Source organism: Cyclopterus lumpus, chromosome 23, assembly GCF_009769545.1.
Source record: "Cyclopterus lumpus isolate fCycLum1 chromosome 23, fCycLum1.pri, whole genome shotgun sequence".
NCBI classification, from domain to species: domain Eukaryota; kingdom Metazoa; phylum Chordata; class Actinopteri; order Perciformes; family Cyclopteridae; genus Cyclopterus; species Cyclopterus lumpus.
Genome location: NC_046988.1, coordinates 1,738,800 through 1,760,185, shown reverse-complemented (window position 1 = coordinate 1,760,185; position 21,386 = coordinate 1,738,800). Strand labels below are relative to the sequence as shown.

The window sequence follows — 21,386 nt, the reverse complement described above, 5'->3', positions numbered from 1 at the left end:
GGCAGCCAGAGTCAGTGGAGAAGCTGCCGCCATGGCTTTAAAGTTCACACATCTACGGGGAAGGCATACATTAAAAGATCAATCCGTGGATTTTATTAATCTAAATGGAATCAATCAAATTAAGATCAAATTGAAAATAGTTTTTTTTTTAACCCAGCTCTAAATGTTATAGAGAAGTTTTCAGAGGAAGACAATTTGAAGCGCTCGCTATCTATATTTTGCTTTGTAACACATATTACCATACAACTTGTTTTCAGTTTAATAAAATAACTACACAATTATAACCAAACACTAAAACTGCGGCCCCCCCCCCCCCCCCCCCCCCCCCCGAGACCCTCAGTGAAGAAAGGCCCACAGGAAGTTGTTGTAGCACATCCTCCCTGTGCCGTCGGCATCGAGGTAAGAGCTGAGCTGGAAGAACTCCTCCGACGACAGGTCGACGCTGAAGTGCTGCAGCACCTGCCGGCAGACAACGGCAAAGGTTATACACGTGTGTGTGTGCGTGTGTGTGTGTGTGTGTGTGTGTGTGTGTGTGTGTGATAGGTTGATGGGTTTAGGAGGTGTCATCGCTAACCAGCTTGCTAATTGTTGCTATCGATTAGCAGTGGATTGTACAGCAGGTGAATGGCAGGCACAATCAAACAGGAATGTCAGCTGCTGTTCTCCTGGGCCGAAACGTCAGCGTGGTCTGGCTGCAACCTTCAGCTTAATGGAACAATTAAAATTACTGATTGGTTGTCAAGTGAACAGGTGTGTGCGTGTCTTTGCAAGCGTGCGTGTTTGAGCTCCATGGGTTTTCCCTCTCCTTCAGACATGCTGATAGAAGGGACACAAGAGGAGCTGCAGCCATGATTCCTACCTTCCTGAAGTCCTGCGCGGGGACACTTCCGGCGCGGGCCGGGTCACACGTCAGGAAGCGGCGGCGGACGGAGTTCCAGGAGGAGTGGACCGCCTCGCGGATCCTCAGCATAACCTCCACGCAGTCTTCGCTCAGGACCCCCGGGCCCGTCTGAAAGCACACGGGATCACCATCAGACCCCCGGACAGAAGGAAAGGAACAAACGGGAAAGAAAACAACACATGGAGGTGAGAGCACCCACGTGATCGGTACCGCTTTGCTTCTTCACCAGCTGAGAACAAAGTGCTTTTTGAGTCTGTGAACTCACGCACAGACACACCAGCGAATCCGATAAGATGCAGGGGGTCTCTCCAGTTTCACACAGATGGTCGGTTTGTGGTCGAGACAATGCAGGTCTGTGATTCCAAAGTTGGTTTGGAAAGGTTGCAGCTCGTGGGTTGCCAGATTAGGCCCTCACCCACGCGCTCCACTGAAGCTCGGGGGCTCGGCTTAGTCGCTCAGTGGGAGTCCTTTTAGATCGTGCCCACCCGTGTGTCATTGTTCAAAGCTTCACATACACCTCCCCATGCCAAGAAAACAGGCCCCCGCCACACACTAAAACTTGCCCAGTTTGCTTGTCTTAGGAGGCGAGAGTCGAGAGCCTGGGGGTGGGAGGTCCCCGCTGAGTTTACACAATCTGGCAACCCCGCCGTCGCCCATCACCACCACCCCCTCCACATTCCAGAGCCACCCACCATCTTCACTGTACTCCAGCATAGACTTGCAGCCAACACAACTACAATAGATCAGACGTTAAACGCAGCAAAGGAGAGGGACTAGAGAGTTCATTTGAAATGTGCTAATGTGCCACTATGTGTAGCTGAAATGACTGATGCATGAGGGAAAAGCAGTTCTTCCAAAGCTTACACGAAAAAGTCGTTTGATTCTCAGTAATTCAATTACTGAAATTAAATGCTGTCAGTAATGCACCGTATACACAGAGTGGAGGAGAAGGAAATTAAATCTGTGTCACATTTAGTGTTCATATTTAGTTTAGTACCGCTTTCTAACAAGTCAGCCCCTGTAAAGGTGTTTTACTGTGTAACTAATGGCTGGTTAATGGTTTACTTAGAAAGCAAAGAATCTCTGTCAGTGTGTTCTTCATATCTGGTCCAGCTGATCTTCTTCACACTTGTGTATTGATGTGTGGACTTCAGACATCAATATCAAAACACTTTGAACAAACAAGTGGTTTGGTGGAGGCGGGGCTTCAGGGCTCTGTCGGCTGTAGCTCATGGGTCAGTCCGCTCCCAACGGGCACCACGCTGGTACTCACAAGCCATAAATAAGATCAACTTTTGGGGATGCCAGTTTATGAAACTTATCACACTTAAAAGGGCCTTTAAGGGAAGTGTAAATGTTTTTCATAATGTACTTTTGATACAGATGATATGAATCTAGAGGTCAAATGGGGGTTTTATTATGTTATATTATAATATCAAACGGATTTGGTACAGTGCACAATTATTTATTTAAGAGCATGCAGACTTCATGCCGACTAACTATAGAAAATTAAATTAAATAAAAGTGTTACCGGTGCAATAGGAAGAGGGAGTTTACGTCGCCCATACGGCGTCTTGGTCTCCGCTGGTTTCAGAGTTAGCAGGAAGTGACGAAGAAAGTTGTGATATGACACACGGCCATTATTGATGATGTCAAACTTCACAGCCAGACGCTCCAACTGCTCACGAGTCATTCGGATGCTGAGAGAGTGGAGGATCTCTGCAAGGCACGGTCGTTAGCATGTAGCAGGTAGAGGGGATAGCTCAGTGTCATATATATATATATATATATATATATATATATATATATATATATATCTGTATGTGTGTGTGTGTGTGTGGTTGGCTGCTCACCCAAGAAGGAGGTGGTGCTGATGTGTCCCTCCTGCTGAGGATCCTCCTCGGTGCAGTTCTTCTGGATCTCCTTCCAGCAGCGCTGCACGGCCTCACGCAGCCTCCTCTCCGTGCTGCCCTGCAGGCTTCCTGTTCCCGGCCTCCCCGCTGAGGCAGCATGCCTGCAGGTGCCCTGGGGGGCAGACTGGGGGGGGAGTGAGAGTGGGGGGGCTCAGGAGAAAGGCTGCACTGAACTACACTGAAAAAAGTGTTGTCTTAAGTTTTGCACCAAGCAGCTGATTCTAACACCATGTCTGCACAGGGAGCGTTCATACCAGATATGAAGGACTTCCACTTGCAACATGTTTGAATAAAACACTGTCATAATTTCACTTCATCGTGATTCCAGAACATACTCGACACAAGATGAGTTTTGGAATCTCCTACAAAGATGAAAACTGTGGTTTGAAATCTAGACGGTACATCATTTACATATGTAACTTAATGCTGCGCCTACAGAATGTTAAACAGCAGCTTTGATGTCTGCTGAGACTGAACATGTAAAGCAGCGCTCCGCTCAACTGGAACTGGTCCTTGCTTTATGTCGAGAGGAAACTGTTCACACATGGTGGCCGGCAACAAAAAGACAACAACAGTGAATGTACTTTGATTCCTGGTTCTGGGCTGTAATTAAAAATAACATTGAAAGTTAATTAATGGATGTAAACAGATGTTTTTGGTTTTATTTTTGTTTCTATAACCAAACAAATACTTTATGGGAGAGTATGGATCACTCTGTGTGTATGTATATGTATATATATATATATATATATATATATATATATATATATATATATATATATATATATATATATAATGTATTTTTTTTTAATTACATTTTCTATTTTATTTACTTTTTCTTTTTAAAGCAGTGGTATGTTCTTTTATCTGCTGTGTATGTATCCGTTTACCTTGTGTAACAGATCAAATACAATTATAATACAAGTATCAATATTCTTATGGTATTGATAAATCATAATAATAATATGTTTTATTAAAATAACTATTATTACTATTATTTCAAAGAAATAACAACGAGGAAGCCATTCTGTCAAATTTCTCCAGAATGAAAACTCTCAACACAAAGTTTGTGAAGCAGTATGATGGCAACAGTAAAACAGATCTCGACTCCCTTCGGACAAAGCACATTTCCCCCCTCATGTTATTTGCATTATTTGACAGCTGGAGCGTCTCGTAGTCTGTTTATTCTCCCAAACAGCTGATGTACAGACACTAGCAGCATAAACAGAGGCTGTCTGTGTGATTGCTGTGACACAGGCTCATTGATTGTTTTAAACACATTGTTGCTCCTGCCTCGTTCTCCATTCTGAGCACGCAGTGGGATATTCATAACAGGGAAGAAAACATTGGCTATATTTTGTCTGGAAAATTGTAAAGAATAATCTATTTGAGTGAGCACAAACATATTCTCTTTGCTATCATCTACATGATATATTTTCAATTCAATTCAGTTTATTTTGTATAGCCCAATATCACAAATTACAAATTTGCCTCAGAGGGCTGGAATGGAAGAAACCTTCAGGAGAGCAACAGAGGAGGATCCCTCTCCCCAGATGGACAGATGCAATAGATGTCATGTGTACAGAATGAACAGAGTTACAGAGTTACATAAACACATAACATTAATATGACAATGTATGAATGGACCTCCAATCCATGAAACAGAAGGAGGTAGAGAGGAGGGGGGGGGGGGGGGGGGGCCATCAGCAGGGCCAACGCAGGAGGCCGGTTCACCAGCATCAGACACCTCCAGGTCCAATGGACCCTATGAGACGTGAAGTCACAAAGACTCCGGGGAGGAAGCAGAGTTAATAAGGTGCAATGGAGAGATGTAAATTCATCCATAAGGAGAGAGAGAAGAGGAGAGAGGTGCTCAGTGTATCCTAAAACATCCCCCAGCAGCCTATAAGCCTATAGCAGCATATCAAGGGGCTGGACCAGGGCAAACCTGATTCAGCCCTAACTATAAGCACTATCAAACAGGAAAGTCTTAAGTCTATTCTTGAATGAGGTGACTGTGTCTGCCTCCCAGACTGAAAGTGGAAGCTGGTTCCATAAAAGAGGAGCTTGATAACTGAAGGCTCGGGCTCCCATCCTACTTTTTAGGACTCTAGGAACCACAAGTAGCCCCGCATTTAGTGAGCGCAGCTCTCTAGTGGGGCAATATGGTACTACAAGCTCCTTAAGATATGATGGTGCATCACCAATCAAGGCTTTGTAGGTGAGGAGAAGAATTTAAAATGTGATTCTTGATTTTACAGGGAGCCAGTGCAGAGCAGCTAATACAGGAGTAATGTGATCTCTTTTCTTAGTTTTTGTGAGTACACGAGCTGCAGCATTCTGGATCAACTGGAGGGATTTAAGAGAATTATTAGAGCAGCCTGATAATAAGGAGTTGCAGTAATCTAGTCTGGAAGTAACAAACGCGTGAACCAGCTTTTCTGCATCTTTTTGAGACAAGATGTGCCTGATTTTTGAAATGTTACAGAGATGAAAAAATGCAATCCTTGAGATTTGCTTAACGTGGGAGTTAAAGGACAAGTCTCGGTCAAAGATAACGCCGAGATTCTTTACAGTGGTGTTGGATGCCAGGGAAATGCCATCTACAGAAACCACATCACCAGATAATTGATCTCTGAGGTGTTCAGGGCCCAGTAAAATAACTTCAGTTTTGTCTGAGTTTAACATCAGGAAGTTGCAGGTCATCCATGTTTTTATGTCTTTAAAACATTCTTGAATTTTAGCGAGCTGGTTGGTCTCCTCTGGTTTGATCGATAGATATAATTGAGTATCGTCTGCATAGCAATGAAAGTTTATGGAGTGTTTCCTGATAATGTTGCCCAAAGGAAGCATATATAAGGTAAATAAAATTGGTCCAAGCACAGAACCTTGTGGAACTCCGTGATTAACGTTGGTGGTCATTAAGGCTTCATCGTTTACAAATACAAATTGAGATCGATCTGATAAATAGGATTTAAACCAACTTAGTGCGGTACCTGAAATGCCAATCGACTGATCCAGTCTCTGTAATAGGATGTCATGGTCAATGTTGTCGAACGCAGCACTAAGGTCTAATAATACCAGTATGGAGATGAGTCCTTTATCTGATGCAATTAGGAGGTCATTTGTAATCTTCACCAGTGCTGTCTCTGTGCTGTGGTGTTTTCTAAATCCTGTAGTCGCACAACTGATTTGCGACTACTTTCTTAAGGATCTTAGAGAGGAAGGGAAGGTTAGAGATGGGTCTGTAGTTAGCCAACACCTCTGGATTAAGAGTGGTCTTTTTCAGGAGAGGTTTAATTACAGCTACTTTGAAGGAATGTGGTACATGGCCTGTTAGCAAAGACACATTAACAATATCCAGCAGAGAGGTGCCAATTAAAGGCAACACGTCTTTAAGCAGCCTCGTTGGGATGGGGTCTAAGAGACAGGTAGACGGTTTAGAAGTAGAAACCGTTGAAGACAATTGGTCTAGGTTAATGGGAGAAAAGCTATCCAAAAATACACCAGGGCATACAGCCGTTTCCAAGGCCACTCCTCTTGATGACAGATCGGTAGTAGTTAAGGGCAAGAGATCATCAATCTTGCCTCTAATAGTTAAAATCTTTTCATTGAAGAAGTTCATGAAGTCATTACTACTGAGGTCTATAGGAATACACGGCTCCACAGAGCTGTGACTCTCTGTCAGCCTGGCTACAGTGCTAAAGAGAAACCTGGGGTTGTTCTTATTTTTCTCTATTACTGATGAGTAATAGGCTGCTCTGGCATTACGGAGAGCCTTTTTATATGTTTTAAGGCTGTCTCGCCAAACTAAGCGTGATTCTTCCAGATTGGTGGAACGCCATATGCTTTCAAGCTTTCGTGAAGTTTGCTTTAGGTCGCGGGTCTGAGGGTTATACCAGGGAGCAAACCTCCTTTGCCTCACTGTCTTTTTCTTCAGAGGTGCTATCGAGTCTAGTGTCATTCTCAGTGAGCCTGTAGCACTATCGACAATATGATGGACGGACTAAAATTAGCACAGGAGTCCTCTGTCACATTGAGACGTGGTATTGAATTAAATGCAGAAGGAATCGCTTCTTTAAATTTAGCTACAGCACTGTCAGTTAGACATCTGGTGTAGAAACTTTTGACTAACGGTGTACACTCCGGGAGTATAAACTCAAAAGTTATGAGGTAATGGTCTGACAGAAGAGGGTTCTGATGGAAGACCTCCAAATGCTCAATGTCAATGCCATATGTAAGAACAAGGTTGAGGGTGTGGCCAAAGCAGTGAGTGGGTTTCTGTACTCTCTGACAGAAGCCAATCGAGTCCAATAATGAGATAAATGCAGTACTAAGGCAATCATTGTCAATATCCACATGAATATTAAAATCTCCTACAATAATGACCTTATCACTTTTAAGGACTAAATTTGATAAACACTCTGAAAATTCAGATATAAATTCTGAATATGGACCTGGTGGCCGGTACAGTATAACAAATAGAATTGTTTGTAATGTTTTCCAGGTTGGATGTGAAAGACTAAGAACAAGGCTTTCAAATGAGTTGTAGTTTAGTTTAGGTTTAGGATTAATTAATAGGCTTGAGTCAAAGATGGCTGCTACTCCACTTCCTCGGCCGGTGCCTCGAGGAATGTGAGTATTAATATGACTTGGAGGAGTTGATTCATTTAGGTTGACATATTCTTCATGGCTTAGCCAGGTTTCAGTAAGACACAATAAATCAATGTGATTGTCTGATATTAAATCATTTACTAATACAGCTTTAGATGACAGAGATCTAATATTTAGGAGTCCACATTTAATTCTCTTCTTTTGTTACACTGTTGCAGTAGTGATGTTAACCTTTATGAGGTTATTTTGTATGACTCCTCTTCTGGTTACGTTTGATTTAATTAATTTAAGTGGCCGTGGGACAGACACAGTCTCTATAGAGTTAAGGTTAAGGGTGGGTAACTGCTCGAATGGAAGTGCAGAGAAGGGTGGAAGACTACAACTCTGCTTCTGCTTCCTGATCTGAACTCTGGGTCATGGATTAAGTCCGTTAATCAACTTGGCCATGTTCGCAGAAATGAGACGCGCTCCATCCCAAGTGGGATGAATGCCGTCTGGACTCATCAGATCAGGCTTTCCCCAGAAAGTCTGCCAGTTATCTATGTAGCCCACATTGTTTGCTGGGCACCACCTGGACAACCAGCGGTTGAATGACGACATGCGGCTATACATGTCATCATTGATCAGATTGGGGAGAGGGCCAGAGAAAACTACGGTGTCCGACATTGTCTTGGCATAAGTATATATATTTATATATATCCACAATAACAAGCTCTCTCATTCAGTTTGACTCATTATCCAACACACACGTCTCTCCGCTCCGTGTGCGTAAACTGTGGCCCGAGCTCAGAGCCCGAATGAGAGAGATCTCGTGACTAAGTGTCCGAGGGTCTGTAAGTGCAAAGAGCAGGACATCTGAAGAAGTGAAACGGGGTGACAGAGGTCAGTGTGCTGGATATAAATCGAATAGAATTTCTGTGCTCAAAATGTCCGTGCACTGTGAATATATAGAGTCATTCTGTAGCCTCCAGACTCCTCGTAGAGACATGCTGAGCTTTTGCAGAGCAGCTGCTTTCTTCATGCATCACAGATCATACTGCAGCATTCAGTAAAAAAATGTAAAGAAAATTCTCAGAGCAATAATAATTTCTATATATACACACACAGTAGGTTTGACGGAGGACACCGGTCCATCTCGTCATGTGCTGTACCTGAGCGCGTTGCAGAGAGCCACCTGCGACCTCTGGGCAACTCCGTGTTGTTGCTCTGGACTCAGAGGAAGCCGACGGGAAGCTGTCGGTGTGAAGCCCTGCTGCCGTCCGGCCCGGTGCACCAAAGCGCTTTAGGAATTCTCTGTACTGCAGCTTCCTCTGTTCATTCACAGGCATCTGACTCCACACACACTCCAACTGAGAAGCAAAAGAAGACACGTACAGAACTAGAACCGTGAACTCAGGAGAGAGGGAGCAGATCCCTCTCTCCTCTCCCAAACAAGTTGAATCTCACTGAATTGTCCCTCAGGGCTCCCATACATTCAAGATGAAGCTAGAAGATAACCAAAACAGGGATTTATTTATCTCGTATCGTGGTTAACTTTACGTCCTAACATTTTGGGTATAGAATTAATCTGCAGATGCTCCGGTTGAAAACGAGACCAAACCTTTCTATATATACAAAGACCATATGTGGCCTGCAACAGTGGATAGAAGAAGGCTTGATTTAGTTTGGCCAATTGCCGGAAATGCGTTTTGATACTGAAGCAGCTGAGTAGGGCTTTAAGTGCTCTATCAATAAGCTTTGTTGGTAAGCTATCACTGGGTATTTTATTACTTTATAAATGACCAAGAAGTTAAATGAGGCATTTTTTCAGCTGAGATGCTTTGGTTGTGCCTGGTTGCTATGATACCGAATGTCGTACTCTAGATGGGCGGAGAGAAGACGGCTGCATGCATTCATTCCTACGACATTGTTGTAGTTGATCAGCACTTGTAGCCTGCATATAGGATGTGTTGGGTGACTAATAGTGATTAGTCTTTGTGGTTTTTGTCCCGCCCCTTCTCAATTGTAATAGGACGGCTGGGTAAAAGGGACAGTGACATGCACAGCATTTTCCCCAAGTTGAACATTTTTCTCTTGGTGACTAGAAAAAAACACTAAACAGGAATTGCTCAATGCAGAAAAGACGCATTGTTGCAAAGTGCACGTGGAGCCCCCATAGCAAAGAAAAGCAGTTGTTTTGCAACAGTTATATGAAACAGTCAATAATTGTTTTGTTTTTTTAATTGTAAAGCATTCAGTCGTAAATTAAGCACAAAAAAAGTGTTAGGTTGACGGATCATGAATTATGTGAGATTAGCCATGGACAGACGGCGGAGAGAATAATCATCTGCACTGGGGGGGACTGGAACCCCAAAGAGGAGCAAAGTAAATTGGCTTTACAGTTGACTAACTTTCTCACACAGTCAATAATTATCAGAAAAGATGAATTCGATTTTGATTAGAATAATTAAAGAAAACATATCAGACTGAAAGAATGGAACTGGCAAATGCACTGAAACTCAGACTCCTCTCCTCATTTGTAACCATGGACTGATGCCAGCGTGTGTTGTTTAAGCTTGAAAGCACCCGGAGAGTTGTTGGAAATGTGCTTGTTCTCTGGAATCTCTCCTCTTTGAATTTAAATGCACTGGAATATAAGTATATATTTTAAGTACAGCAGGTATCTACTATAAGTATATGTATATTCATCTGGCTTTACCTGATCATTTGTGAGTTTCAGACAGTGGCGATCACAAAGCTGTCTGAACTGCTCTTTGGAGATGGTGGTGCTGTTGGAGGGGTCCAGATCCATCAGGTCTCGGGTGATTTCATACATGTGACCCGAGACGGTTTCCTGGATCTGCTGCAGATGCTTTGTGACCTCTGAAGTTTTCGTAGGGATAGGGGATCCGGTCATACTCAGGCACCTCTCTGTCGTCTGACAAGAACAGTTCAACATTTTGCGGCTAATACATTTACTTATTTTGTCAAGGTTAGCCTAGCTCTGAATAGAGAAAAGAGTGTCAGAAAAATGAGCGCAGGTGGCGAAAAATTAATCTTCATGTTCACTGTGGTATCTATAAAGAGAGACTTTGCAATTATAATGTTGAACTTAAAAATGCAAGGCAGTCCTTCTGACCAAAAACAATAATACACGCCCCTTGACAGGCTAACAAACCCTCCGGTCTCAGTAACTGCTATGCTCCAATCCACCATGCAATCAATTTGCCTCCAGAAAATTAGACAAGCAGTCGGTGCCTTCACACCAACCAGAAGGTATGTGTTGTCCCAATCTTTAAATAACATCCATTCAAATATCATGACACCATTTCATTTAATCAACCAAAGAAACCTACAATGTTAGCATAGCATGGCATCGGGCGATCCTCTGCGTCGCATTTTGTGCGAGTAATGGCAATGAACACAAATCCTCCTGTGGTCAAAATGTGCTTTGTGTTTACACCAGAGTCTACAACCATTTTTTGAGACTGTAACTTAAGGAGCTTGTAGTACCATATTGCCCCACTAGAGAGCTGTGCTCACTAAATGCGGGGCTACTTGTGGTTCCTAGAGTCCTAAAAAGTAGGATGGGAGCAAGAGCCTTCAGTTATCAAGCTCCTCTTTTATGGAACCAGCTTCCACTTTCAGTCTGGGAGGCAGACACAGTCACCTCATTTAAGAGTAGACTTAAGACTTTCCTCTTTAATAGTGCTTATAGTTAGGGCTGAATCAGGTTTGCCCTGGTCCAGCCCCTTGATATGCTGCTATAGGCTTATAGGCTGCTGGGGGATGTTTTAGGATACACTGAGCACCTCTCTCCTCTTCTCTCTCTCCTTATGGATGAATTTACATCTCTCCATTGCACCTTATTAACTCTGCTTCCTTCACGGAGTCTTTGTGACTTCACGTCTCATAGGGTCCATTGGACCTGGAGGTGTCTGATGCTGGTGAACCGGCCTCCCGCGTTGGCCCTGCTAATGCGCCGCCCCCCCTCCTCTCTACCTCCTTCTGTTTCATGGATTGGAGTTCCATTCATACATATTCATATTCATGTTATGTGTTTATGTAACTTTGTAATGCTGTTCATTCTGTACACATAACATCTATTGCTTCTGTCCATCTGGGGAGAGGGATCCTCCTCTGTTGCTCTCCTGAAGGTTTCTTCCCTTTTTTCCCTGTCAAAGGTTATTTTTGGGGAGTTTTTCCTGATTCGATGTGAGGTCAAAGGTCAGGGATGTCGTATGTGTACAGATTGTAAAGCCCTGTGAGGCAAATTTGTAATTTGTGATATTGGGCTATACAAAATAAACTGAATTGAATTGAATTAACTTGGGCACAGCAGTTCTAGCTTCAACATGCTAACATGGTCACAATGTGACAATGTGAACATGCTAAGCACGCGTAATGGTGTCCACGTTCACCATGTTCGCATCATTGGAAATAAAGTGAAAAAGCCTAAACAATGGTGGACTATCCCTTTCAGCTTTTTTCTTTGGGAATAGCATTTCTTACCAGTGGGCTCTGTGATTGAAACTTCTTGAGGAAGTCCTTCCAGTTAACAGTGGCGTTCTGGGGGTGCAGCTGCAGATGGGTCAGCATGTGTCTGTGCTGTTTGTCCGACAGGCGGGCACACAAGTTCTCCAGCACCTGACGGAATTCCAGAGCTTTGACCGTCCCCGTCCCGCTCTGGTCGAAGGCCATGAACGCCTGAAGCCACAGGAAAATGATCAGCGGAGAAATTGAGACATAGAAAAATTAAGTGTGTTCGAACTTCACCTTATACAAAGTAGGTGCTGAGGCAGTGACTAGTTCTCGAAACCGGGCCAGAGCCACACCAGGACTGAGACTGTCCAAGGACTCGATCTGGTGCACAGTGTCAGGAGAAGCAGGGGGAAGCTCACACCTCTTCTCTGCTTTACGGTCAAACGCAGACAGGAAATCCATGTAAGCTAGCCTCTTGCAGTTATCATCCTTGGACACGTCAAACCTAAAGAGAGAGTGGGTTTCACACTGAATGATTTAAACTACCAGCTGCAGGTTTTAGCCGAGCAGACTTTTTGCATGGGCAACGAATCCTGCAGAGACTCTGGGACCTTTTCTCCAGCGAGGGTGCCATTTCTTTGTTTTGAGTGATATTTTGAGCTCTTGAATGGGTAGCCATGACTTTTGGTACAGACTTTGATAGTCCTAACATATCCTGTAATAAATGGTGATATCCTGACTTTTGAAGTCAACATTTGTATTTGTCATGGTCACATGCAAAACTAATGGCCTTTCCATCAGCCTCAGCTGTTTAGTGCTTCAGTAATTAGCACATTTTATAATGTTAACGTTCTTAAAGTTACCGCAATAAACTTTTGACTTATGAAATGGTCTTTATTTAATACTGATGCAGCTGGAGGGGAGAGAGGCACGGGAGAACCAGATACAGACCTGCACAGGGCAGACTGTCAAACAGAAAATGTAGAGGTTTTCCAAAGGGAGACTCGTAGATCTTTACGACACGAGGTAGTAGTGCTCATTGGAAACACTACCACCTTTGTCCACAGGGGGGCCAAAATCAACACCAATAAAAAGTCACTTGTAGTAACTTTAACTAAGTTGGAGAGCATGATAAAGACCGAAAGATGATATAAAAAATCTATGGATGGAGTTGACCGCGCAGGTAATTTACTAGCTCTCTGTGGACGGAGCAGCTCGTCCACTGTCACAGTGCCATCTCTGTTCGTTTCCAGGTGAGTCAAGGAGCCACTCAACCCCTCAAAGTTCTCCTGCAAAACCTGCTTATGGATAACAAGAGCTTGTGATAAAAACAGAAACTGATGATGCTTTGCTTTCATAGCTTCAATTATGTATTTCTGTGCAAACGGATTGTGCACTGTAATTAAAAATATGTTTCACTTCAACTTTCACTCGCATTGTCAGATAAAGAAATCTGAGAAAACAAAAAATTTGTCGAGCATTTGTGAGACACCTAAAGAAAAATGTTTTTCCACTCTTATAAATCAAAACTTTGTTTTCATAATGCTAATACCTTGCAATACCTATTGTACAGCTAAACTTGAAAATTAGTGGAATTTAAAAAGCCCTGCTGCATGGCATTCACAATATTTATCAACAAAAATATTTTTTACAAGGGCTTAATAATAATCACAGTGTGTGCAAAATGTTTCTACAAAGTGCTTAAATGTGTGTTCATCCTAACCCCCTGGGGTAAGGAGCTTGTTCAGAAGAGTAGGCATTCTAATATTATTAACAAAATTACAGCAAATGTATTAATGAAATCTACTGACACTGGATAGGTTTTCTGTAGTTTTTTTTGGTATATTTTCATTGAGCAATCAATACCAACTGGGTAGTACTATGTTGAATATTTGTATTTTAATGGATGCATTTATTTATAAGTTTCAAGTTTAAATCAAAATAAATTTCATATTAAGATTAATCCATTTATTTGTTTATACAGTTTACTTAATAGAAAATAGAACATATTTGTATATAGGGTTTCCTTTCATAAAAATAAAGAATAATCTAACTATTTGTGAAATTATTGAAGAAATTATTAACTCGTTTCATTTTTATTTTAAAAGGACATTTACATGGTTTTTTTAACTACTTGTTTTTATTTTCAGCATAGTGATGTACCCATTGTGTAGCCCCTACCACTGTCTTGAAGGCTGTTCCGGCTGATCAGCAGTCAATTGTCTGACAGTGGAGGGTCATCAGCTGATTAGGCTCACCTGGGCCTTCCAGACTAAAACAGCTGGTTCACTTTCTTCCTACAGCTTCCTCCCCTCCTACAGCTGACATCCACCCTGCATGACTTGCTTTTGGGTTTGCACCTTCAACACCTCTATAGCAGACATGACACATCCACGCAGTGCTTTCACTGCTGATCGGCCCACTCCATTGTTTGTTCAGCGTTAAACTTCGTTAAATAAACTGTATATTTCAAGTGAATCCCCTGCGTGAACTCCTTCCTTGACGAAGTCCCTGAGCCAGTGTGTGAGAACTTTCACCGCCCTCTCACCTTTCAGGATCCATGCCTCTTAAACTAACAAGCTCAACCTATTAAATTCAGCCCAAGCCTGCACATGATACCTACCTAGCCAACTAATTAGCTAGCTTATGAGCTTGGAATTGTGTTCAGCATCAAAGTGTGGTAAAGCGTTGGAGTTCTTCTATCTGACCAGTCTAAACCCCAAAAATACATTGGGATTCAGGCCATAATGTTACGCTGGAGGGATCACATATCTCATATGGCTTGGAAAAGTTCTCGAGCTCCTCTCTCCTCTTCCCTTTCTCGTTATGGACAAATTGACGTCTCTTCATTGTACAATACTAACTCTACTTCTTCCCCGGAGTCTTTGTGACTCACAGGGTCCATTGGACCTGGCTGTGTCTGAAGCCGGTCCTGGCTCCTAGGTCCTGCCCCCTGACTCCTTGCCCCATCCAGCCTCTGGCCTGGACCTGGCCTCCCTCCCAATGGCCCTGCCTCCTTCTCTGTGTCTCCTGCCTCCTTCCCTGGCCTCATTGGTCCGGTCTCTTTCGCGATGCCTCCTGCCTCCGTGGCCCTGCCTCCTGCCATGGTCCTGCTGATGAAGCCCCACCCCAGACCCCCACACTTTGTATGTTTTTGGTTAACGCCAATCTCCGCTAGTGTTCTTTGATTTATGTGATTGGCCTACTACCGCAGCAGTAGTGGGCCAATGTCTGAACTGCACTAATAGTATTAACCTGCAGAGGAACTGAGGGTGGCAATTAGCTAGCCAGTGGGACACACACACAGGTTCATGTGAGGTACTTGATATTGGTATTACTTTAAGGGTATTGGTATTGGAACTGGTAATTCTTTAAACAATACCCAGCTCTACTGCTGACCTGAATAAATGACAGAGAATGTATGTATGGATAATCCCAAATTTCCCATAGTACCCTTCTTCGCTTACTCAATACACTCCAGTGATGCAGAATCCGAGGACACCGGTCTGTCTGCATTCTGCTGGACTACAGCTTGGTTCAGCTTCTGGCTTCGAGCTCCGAGTTCCCCTTCATGGGAAAAGCCCAGCTTTTCTAGGAAGTCACAAGCTGCCACATGGCCGCGCCCATCCGGGTCATACCTATCAAAATGGAGTTGAAAATGGTGGCTGGCACAGACAGGAGCACTTCACTGCATAATGTTGCGATAGTGAATGGGTATCTGGGTATCTCTTACCTCGACCAAAGCTGGTCAAATTGGTCGGATCTCATGGGAAGAGCATAGGTGAAGAGGAGTCCCCTCAAGCTCTTTTTATGGATGTAAGCCTGGTCGTCTGCATCAAACTGGCACAGCACCTGAAATGAAAAAGAGGAGTAGGTACAGATTCTCTACAAATTGCAAAGAATCATTTGATCTGTGCTTCCTGCGAGTTTTGCTGACTTTCGACATATCTGCCCATTTGTAGCGGGCTTCAAAGGCCAGGAGTTCATGGAGCTGCTCTTGTCTATAAGAAAACAAAAGACAGAAAAACATAGCAGCACACCAGAGACAACTTTCCTGAAGCATCAGAGCATCAATAATAATGATCATAACAGACTCACACGCATGCGGTTTGTGTCCCTTGTTTGCGTTTGCCATTATTTTCAACCACGTCAACAAATTCTGTGTAGTTGAGGTTGCCCCCGGGATGCAGGCCGATCAGATCCAGCAGCCGCTGATACTCTGCCTCACTGCAGAAAAGTCCCAGGCTACTGTACAGCGCCTCGAAATCATGGTAGTCGACCACCCTTCTACGTTTCCTGTCCATCAGTCGGAACGCTGTCAGGTTGTTCTGATGGGACGGGTTAGGGTGAGATACATTCATTGATTGAAGAATTCTGTGTCCTGTTGTGATTGTGTGCAGCCACATGCTGGTAGAGGATGAACTTAGCTTTGACCTTAGCAGTTCAGTGTGAGTACAGTTTGGGCTATAAAGGCTACAACTCCTCAGGTTACAAGCCAAGTTGTTATGTCTGGTTTACCACCTGCTGAATAATGGGAAAGTGGTTAGCCCCAAAGTTAGCGACAACTTCGGCCCAGGCTCACTTGAGGTAACCTTGAAGTTCACCAGACCGCTTCTGCCCCTCAGAAAAGACACTTTGCCTCCGGGCCTTACTGGCGGAAACACTGTTGTTGCATATCTCCGTGTGTTGATCAGTGGAATAGTGTGAAACCATTGGTTACGATAGTTCATGCATGTGCACTAAATGGGGACAGTGACGACCCCTGCCCTTCCCTACCTGTCATGGTTTCCAGATACCTGGTGGCACGGGCTCATGAGAGCCTACTGGTATCACCTGGGGCGCTTTTGTCATTTAACGCCATTTTGTGGGGACGGACGGATTCTTGGCTCTTTTTTCTTTGTTAACATTCTGAATTAAATCCAAACTAATATAACATATCATGGTTTGTGTTAAATCAAGAACATTAAGTACGTTAAGGAGTCAACGCAAAGAAGTGATCAGGTGACTTCAGGTTTCACATGGGACATGAACAGCAGGCGACTGGGTTATAGTCGTATGTTTGTTTGACTCATCCACCCCATCCCACTCCCTCCTCAAACGTTCTCATTCTTTATATTGCGTTCCGGAGCACTTATTCTGCACGTCTATTGCAAAAAAAAAACAGCAAAACATTGGGAAGAGATAAAACGCTCAAGAAATGTGGCTCGTCACCCAATTTGGTGAGACCAGGCTGCTCCATTTATTTGGCGACACTTGTGTTTACTGCTGGTAACGACACTGATACAAATACCAATTTTACCAATACAGGTTCCAGGTTTTCCTTTCAACAGAATAAGAATGCTCTCTTCAAATCTGCACGCCGTCCCCTCGGATGCGTCTACATCGCAGCGCTCTTCCCTGTCAGGGAGTTATCGTTGCTCTCAGATCGTGTATGTTGCTGCATGGACACATCTACAACGAGCACACAGGAAGGCGGGTCTCCAAGACGTCTCTTTGTTAAAAACTCACAAAGGATTCATCTAGCCCCGTTGTACATCATTATTGTTGTTGTTTAGCTTCTACCTGATTCGTCATTCTCTGCCTTTCTGGTAGGCAGTATGTTTTTGAGAGAGGCAGAAGAGGAAGTCTACGAGTCCCAATTAATTTGGAGACTATTTATCATTTTGCTTTGAGATTTGGTAAATATGTAAATATTTGATTTACTTTGTGTAAGAAGTTTATGTTTGGAGTTGTTGCCTTTCCACACAGCTCCATGGTCAAAGTCCACTCATATTGCTACATATTCTGTTTAATACTTTTATTTTTAATTGTCTGCATCATCCTCCTTCATTTCCTGTCATGTCTCTTGGCTTTTGATGTTATTCAAATCTTAGGGAATCTAACTTTGTTTTAAATGCAGGCTATTCACATCATTCTATCTAAGTCATCCTCCTGTTATAATTTAAATCGCAGGTGAATGCGTTGCTGATTGTCTTTTCCTGTGAACATCTTCCTCACCCCGTGGATGATCTTGATCCTGGTCTTCATGCTAGCCAGGCACTGCTCAGCAGAAGCTAACGGGGGCTCGACCGTGTCCTTCTCACCACGACCCTCGGAATGCTGCCGCCTGCCTCTGGCTGTGGCCTCTACAGATACCATGGGGGGAAGCAGATGTTAAATCACACGAGTTTTGATACATCAATAAAACCACCGTCTTTGTGAGGGAATTATACCCACTAAATTGGAACTTTTGTGAATTAATTTGTGTTTTTTCCGCACTCCGCAGAATGCCCTTTATGTCTTCAAGCACACTGGGGATTTAAACTGCCTGACCTCATTTACATTTAATTAGAAGCACACTTGTATTTTAAACCTAGGAAACTTGTTTTTAATACCTTGCAACATGACTACTGTTTGATAATTCTTCTCTTTTTTCATTGTTCTTTATACTGTCAGTTTTTTTTGTTTAGTGATGACAAATTAGAGCAATGCCCTGCTGCTCTGTTTTCTGCTTCCAAAGCATATAATTAGCCCAAACAAGCAGGAATGAGTGTGATTCTGAGTCTGTGTGCTAATGAGAGACGAGGAGGCTCACTCTTACTCTATTTATAATCCGGGATGATTTCTCCAACGGCTCATGTGCTAAAAAAGACATAATTTCACAGGAAGCAGGGGGCTTATGTTTCATCACCGTGGGGGGGTCTAGGAGCTGGGATGCGAGGCAAGATGGAGTGGAGGGGGACAGGAGCCTAGTGGGGAGTAGGAAGGGATTTTGAAAATCTCTTTCTAAGCATTGAAAACCCCACCATGCAGAACTGATGGGATTTGTGACGCCGCTGGTCAAGATGTTCTGTCTCACCGTTGTACTTCACCAGGAACGCCGAGCGCTCGATCCATCCGTCCCTGAAGCCCAGCTGCTCCGTGAACTTGTGGAAATTCTCGTCGTTCAAGATGACCCAGCTGTCCTCTAGTATCTGAGGGCAAAAGGAGAGCAGGAAGTGGAGGAAGTGCACAAAAATGATAACTAGCAATAGTTAAACTATTGAGAGTGAAAGAGGTCTATCAACTCAATGTACTTTAATTTACATAACATAAGGAGCTTTATATTTTTATACGATGCTGGATAGTTTATGAATAAAATGGACAATGCATCATCTATAGCTTTTCTTTTGCAATTTGTCACACTGTCATCTATAATTTAGTACAATGTTATCATAACAGAGAAATGTAAAATGATCTTCTCACATATGCTGAAAAATGTGTTGAGATGTGTGTCTTCAGAAGGAATCAATAGGTTAAGAGCTAAGAGCAACGGACAGGAGGGTAGTCATAATCTAAATCTATTGATATATGGACCAATACATTGTAGGTTTTGGTCTCTGGGGTTTGTTGAAAATGACAAGAATTACAAATCATAAAAGATCTCCAGCCCCAACCCATTTTGAGACCGGCAGTGTTTAGGGTGTCTGCTTTGATGCCTTTGCTCCCCACTCACCGTCCGTACGTGGCTCTCCGACAGCGTCCCGTCAGAGCCGTGGCAGATGGCCCGGATGCGGTCAGTCAGGCTGCTGTGGTGTCGCTCTAACCTGGATCTCATCCTCTGGAAAACAATGTCCAGGATGTTGCAGGTGTCTGAACTGATCTGCAGAACGGAGGGAGGTCGCTGTCCCCTGACTGACTGCGGGGTCGACTGAGGTGACGTGCACGGCCTGTAGGGCAGGTAGTTGGGAGCTCAGTACAGAAGGGGACTGTAATAAAAGATGGTGTAGCCACGACCGCAGTCAAGAGTCTTCAATAAGTTCAAGGGACCAAGTTCATTCAAAAGTGAAACGTGCAGCGCTGCCTCTTTAAATGCTTAAAGGGAATGTGCAATCAGAGTTGATGGTACATGTGGTTGTATGAAGCAACACATTCCTCAGTGCGTGCTATATTGATTGAGAAAGCTGAGTTCTGCTGCTGGCTGAGCCATGGCAGCACTGCCTACATGTACCAGGATGCAAAGCATTGCATACATACTTCTGACTCCCCAGCCCCATCAATGTTCATAATAATAAATGGCCATAGCACAGGTCTGTGAACTCTATGCTCACCTCTCAGTACGGTAGCCTTCCCCCTGAAATGAGGCGGTGTGCATTTCATCTGTTAGCAGGACTCCCAGGTTCCTGAGAAAGCTAACGTAATGAACCGACTTGGAGGGACTGCCGGGTCTAGAGCTGGAGCTCTCACAGAGCCTGGAAACACAGAGAGAAGGTTTGAGAGTGAGCTGAGAAAAACTCAAGCCCCAAGTGAGCACAGTTCATGGGTTTATCACTTAGCAATGAAACATCTAATGCATCATATTGTAGCGGAGGCCTGCACGGGTCCAGTTTTGCAAACCAGCACCAGCCCCCGCACAAAGCTCACAGAGACGCAGTGGGTGGACTTGAAGGCCACTGATTTCCATTGTTTCTGGACTGATCTCCGTGCAGCTAAAGAATCAAAATCATATTCAATTGTCACTTGAATTTGAGCGAAATGCACAAACTATTCCCTTAAAATTGAGTTTGCAGGGCTGAATCTCGATATATATAAACACAAACTACAGTTGCCATTGTATTATTATTATTACTGCACACTGCAGTGTGTCTGGACGTGTTTCTCACTTGTTGAAGTGTAAGTCGGAGATGGGCGTGCCATAGCAGCTCAAGACCTTCTTCAGTTCTTCCCCTGTGACGTGACCGGTGCACTGAGGGTCAACCAGCTCCAGAGCGGCCAGCACTGAGCTGAGCTGCTCACTCAGCTTGTCCAGCGGTAAATCCTCCATCTTAATAAAGTGTACAGACGCACAGACGGACGCACACACACACACACACACACACACACACACACGCACACACACAGACGGACGCACACACACACGCGCGCACACACACACACGCACACACACAGACGCACAGACGGACGCACACACACACGCGCACACACACACACACACACACACACAGACGCACAGACGGACGCACACACACGCGCACACACACACACACACACAGACGGACACACACACACACACACAGACGCACAGACGGACGCACACACACACACGCACACACACACACACACACAGACGGACAGACGGACGCACACACACACACACACACACACAGACGCACAGACGGACGCACACACACGCACACACACACATACACAGTGGGACGCACACACACACACACACGCACACACACAGACGCACAGACGGACAGACGGACGCACACACACACACACGCACACACATACACAGACGGACAGACGGACGCACACACACACACGCACATACACACACACACACAAATCAAACAGTGTATTAATAATTAACCCCTTTTTTCCCTTGATCCAATCTTGTGTTGTCTCTGTTTGATCTGGTGGAGCATGCCGTGTGTGATATTTGATCTCAGTATGTTGTTAACACACTCACTCTTCTCCGTGAAGCTGATGCCAGAGACAGTTTATCAGCACACCGTGTGGTCTGCCTCTCATCT

At 44.0% G+C, this 21,386-nt stretch overlaps 1 protein-coding gene across 1 annotated transcript in view; it reads right to left on the bottom strand.

The window, feature by feature from the left end:
* Positions 1-336: 336 nt before the first annotated feature.
* Positions 337-21,386, bottom strand: part of efcab6 (EF-hand calcium binding domain 6) — a 56,138-nt gene continuing 35,088 nt past the window's right edge. Inside the window, 20 exon segments of the mRNA XM_034526807.1 lie at positions 337-459; positions 860-1,009; positions 2,433-2,620; positions 2,755-2,938; positions 8,580-8,777; positions 10,127-10,345; positions 11,920-12,114; positions 12,184-12,378; positions 12,673-12,706; positions 12,847-12,892; positions 13,097-13,187; positions 15,353-15,527; positions 15,623-15,741; positions 15,827-15,890; positions 15,988-16,217; positions 17,887-18,014; positions 18,728-18,842; positions 19,364-19,577; positions 19,959-20,099; positions 20,511-20,635. Of these exon segments, the coding sequence (XP_034382698.1) occupies positions 337-459; positions 860-1,009; positions 2,433-2,620; positions 2,755-2,938; positions 8,580-8,777; positions 10,127-10,345; positions 11,920-12,114; positions 12,184-12,378; positions 12,673-12,706; positions 12,847-12,892; positions 13,097-13,187; positions 15,353-15,527; positions 15,623-15,741; positions 15,827-15,890; positions 15,988-16,217; positions 17,887-18,014; positions 18,728-18,842; positions 19,364-19,577; positions 19,959-20,099; positions 20,511-20,635 (2,934 nt within the window).